Consider the following 2,271-nt stretch of genomic DNA (forward strand, 5'->3'; position numbering starts at 1 on the left):
TTCCTTAGTCTATATAGATTTCTAATATATATTTACAACATATGTAAATTTTAACAAACTTTTTATTTTAAATATAAGACATTGGTAAAGAGATTATATCAAAAAATAAGCCTGGAACAAATAAGAAATATATTTTTTACTATTTTATATAAAATATAATAAAAGATATGGTTGGGACCAATTTTGAAGTAATTAATGAATTTAAATATTGGTATGCAAACTTAAAAAGAATATAGATATTAAACCTGATAATGCAATAAAAGCTCTAACACATTAATAAACTTTTCAAACATTACAAAATTATTTAAAATTTTAGCAAGCCTCCCTATTATGACATGTACTAATGAAAGAACTTTCTCGAATTTATGAAGTTTAAAAATATATTTGCTAAATAGATCAAATATAGCCCTCTTAAATATCCATAGGGAATTAACACCAGTTAATTTTGAAATAATTAATGAATTATCAAGTTAAAAGAAATTAGATCATACAAATACATGGTAATAATTTATAATGTTAGATCTAATTTTCTTTTAGAATTTGATAATTCATTAATTATCTCAGAATTAGCTGGTGTTAATTCCCGATGAATATTTAATAGCGCTAAACCATTTAATCGATTTTGCGAGGTAGTATTTCCCAAATATGTTTTTAGTCGTCGTAAATTTGGAAAAGTTCTTTCATTTGTACATGTCATAATGGGGAGGCACGCTAAAATTTGAAAGAATTTCGTAATGTTCGGAAAGTCTATTAGTGTGTGTTTACAAATATTGAGTGCATTATCAGGCTTAATATCCATTCTTTTCAAGTTTGCATACCAATATTTAAATTCAGCAATTACTTCCAATTCGCTCCCTACCATATCTTGAAAATAAAAATTATATAAATAGCGAATTTTATTTATAATATCATCCGAGATGCTCATAGATGGATTAGAGGATAATAAAATCTGTAAGTTATTGAGTAGTAGCTTATGGTTCAATACGCGTTCTTTAATTTGAGTTAAAAATGTATCCATAAGTGGTATAAAAATCGTAATTTTGTAATACTCCTCTACCGATTGAGTGGATATATTATTCCTATGTACTTGCCTCGATCCAATTCTTGGCATGCTTATTATCATATTATATGAATGCACTTTTTTTTGAACCATGTTAAAAATTTTGTTAAATTCACAATCAGCATTTTTTCTTATTTCTAAAATAGTATCATATGCATCTTCTGCTAAGATCAATGCTTGAACCATATCTTGATTAACTTTTTGCAAGGCTCTGCATAATAATATAGTGTGACAGAATAAAGTGTTAATGCAATGTACTGCCAATAAAAACTCTGGATCTTGAATTGCTTTCAATATTCCATTAGCCTCCGCCACCACTGACGTATCGGTCCATTCATGTATTTCCTCTAATGCAACAATTATTGGGTCTAATATTTTCAAGAAAAACTGAAACTGATTCATGACGTAATATCCATCGTGTTGGGCATATTTTGACCAGTTTATGGTGACTATTCCCAAATTCTTCCTTTGCCAGACAATTCTTGAGGACATTAGATCTTTTAAGATACTTGAACATATCTTAAACTTTGCCTATTGTGCCTGTTTGTATAATGATTATAATTAAAATAAAAGTTTAATAAACCCATGGTACTACGAATAACTGGAATTGAGCAACAATCAGAAATAGCTAGATTAAGGGAATGGGACGCACAGTGAACATATATCGCTGTAGGGTATTTCTTTATTAAATGTGATTGAACACCATTTAAATGTCCACTAATAGCAGGGGCACCATCATATCCCTGTCCCCGCATAGAATTGACATTGATTTTAAATTTTTTAAGATGTAAATCAATTGTGTTTGCAAGAGATTCCCCTCTCATATCTTGAACAGGAATAAATTGCAAAAAGTCTTCTTTTATTTGAACTTCATCTATATAAATGATAATACTTTATATAAAATAAATATAAATTTTACCATTTTCAGAATATAAATACCGAGCACACAACGACATCTGCTCTATCCCAGATATGTAATTGACTCATCGGCCAAGACTGAAAAGAAAGGAGAATTATTAATATTTGCTACTACTTTTTTTAAAATTAAATCATTGCACACATCTATTATTTCATTTTGAATAGAGGGGCTTAAATATGTAGCATTTCTGGGTGCATTCAATAAATTGAGTCTTAGCTCATCGTCTCCAATTGCTCGGTTTCGAAGAATAGCTCTAAAATTCCCATCATTTTCATTTGCATCATCATTAAAT

General features: G+C 28.8%; 1 protein-coding gene across 1 annotated transcript; it reads right to left on the reverse strand.

Annotated features, from left to right (window-relative positions):
* Nucleotides 1–508: 508 nt before the first annotated feature.
* LOC135930618 (52 kDa repressor of the inhibitor of the protein kinase-like) lies at nucleotides 509–1,552 on the reverse strand. Its single transcript, XM_065467446.1, has one exon. The coding sequence runs from the start codon at nucleotides 1,550–1,552 to the stop codon at nucleotides 509–511; it is 1,044 nt and encodes a 347-aa protein (XP_065323518.1).
* Nucleotides 1,553–2,271: the final 719 nt, after the last annotated feature.

Source organism: Gordionus sp. m RMFG-2023, chromosome 1, assembly GCF_954871325.1.
Source record: "Gordionus sp. m RMFG-2023 chromosome 1, tfGorSpeb1-WG-v2, whole genome shotgun sequence".
Classification (NCBI taxonomy): Eukaryota; Metazoa; Nematomorpha; class Gordioida; order Chordodea; family Parachordodidae; genus Gordionus; species Gordionus sp. m RMFG-2023.

Bases quoted from the DNA above. Each gene is read 5' to 3' on its own strand.
- LOC135930618 (XM_065467446.1), bottom strand. From the start codon at position 1,552: ATGTCCTCAAGAATTGTCTGGCAAAGGAAGAATTTGGGAATAGTCACC.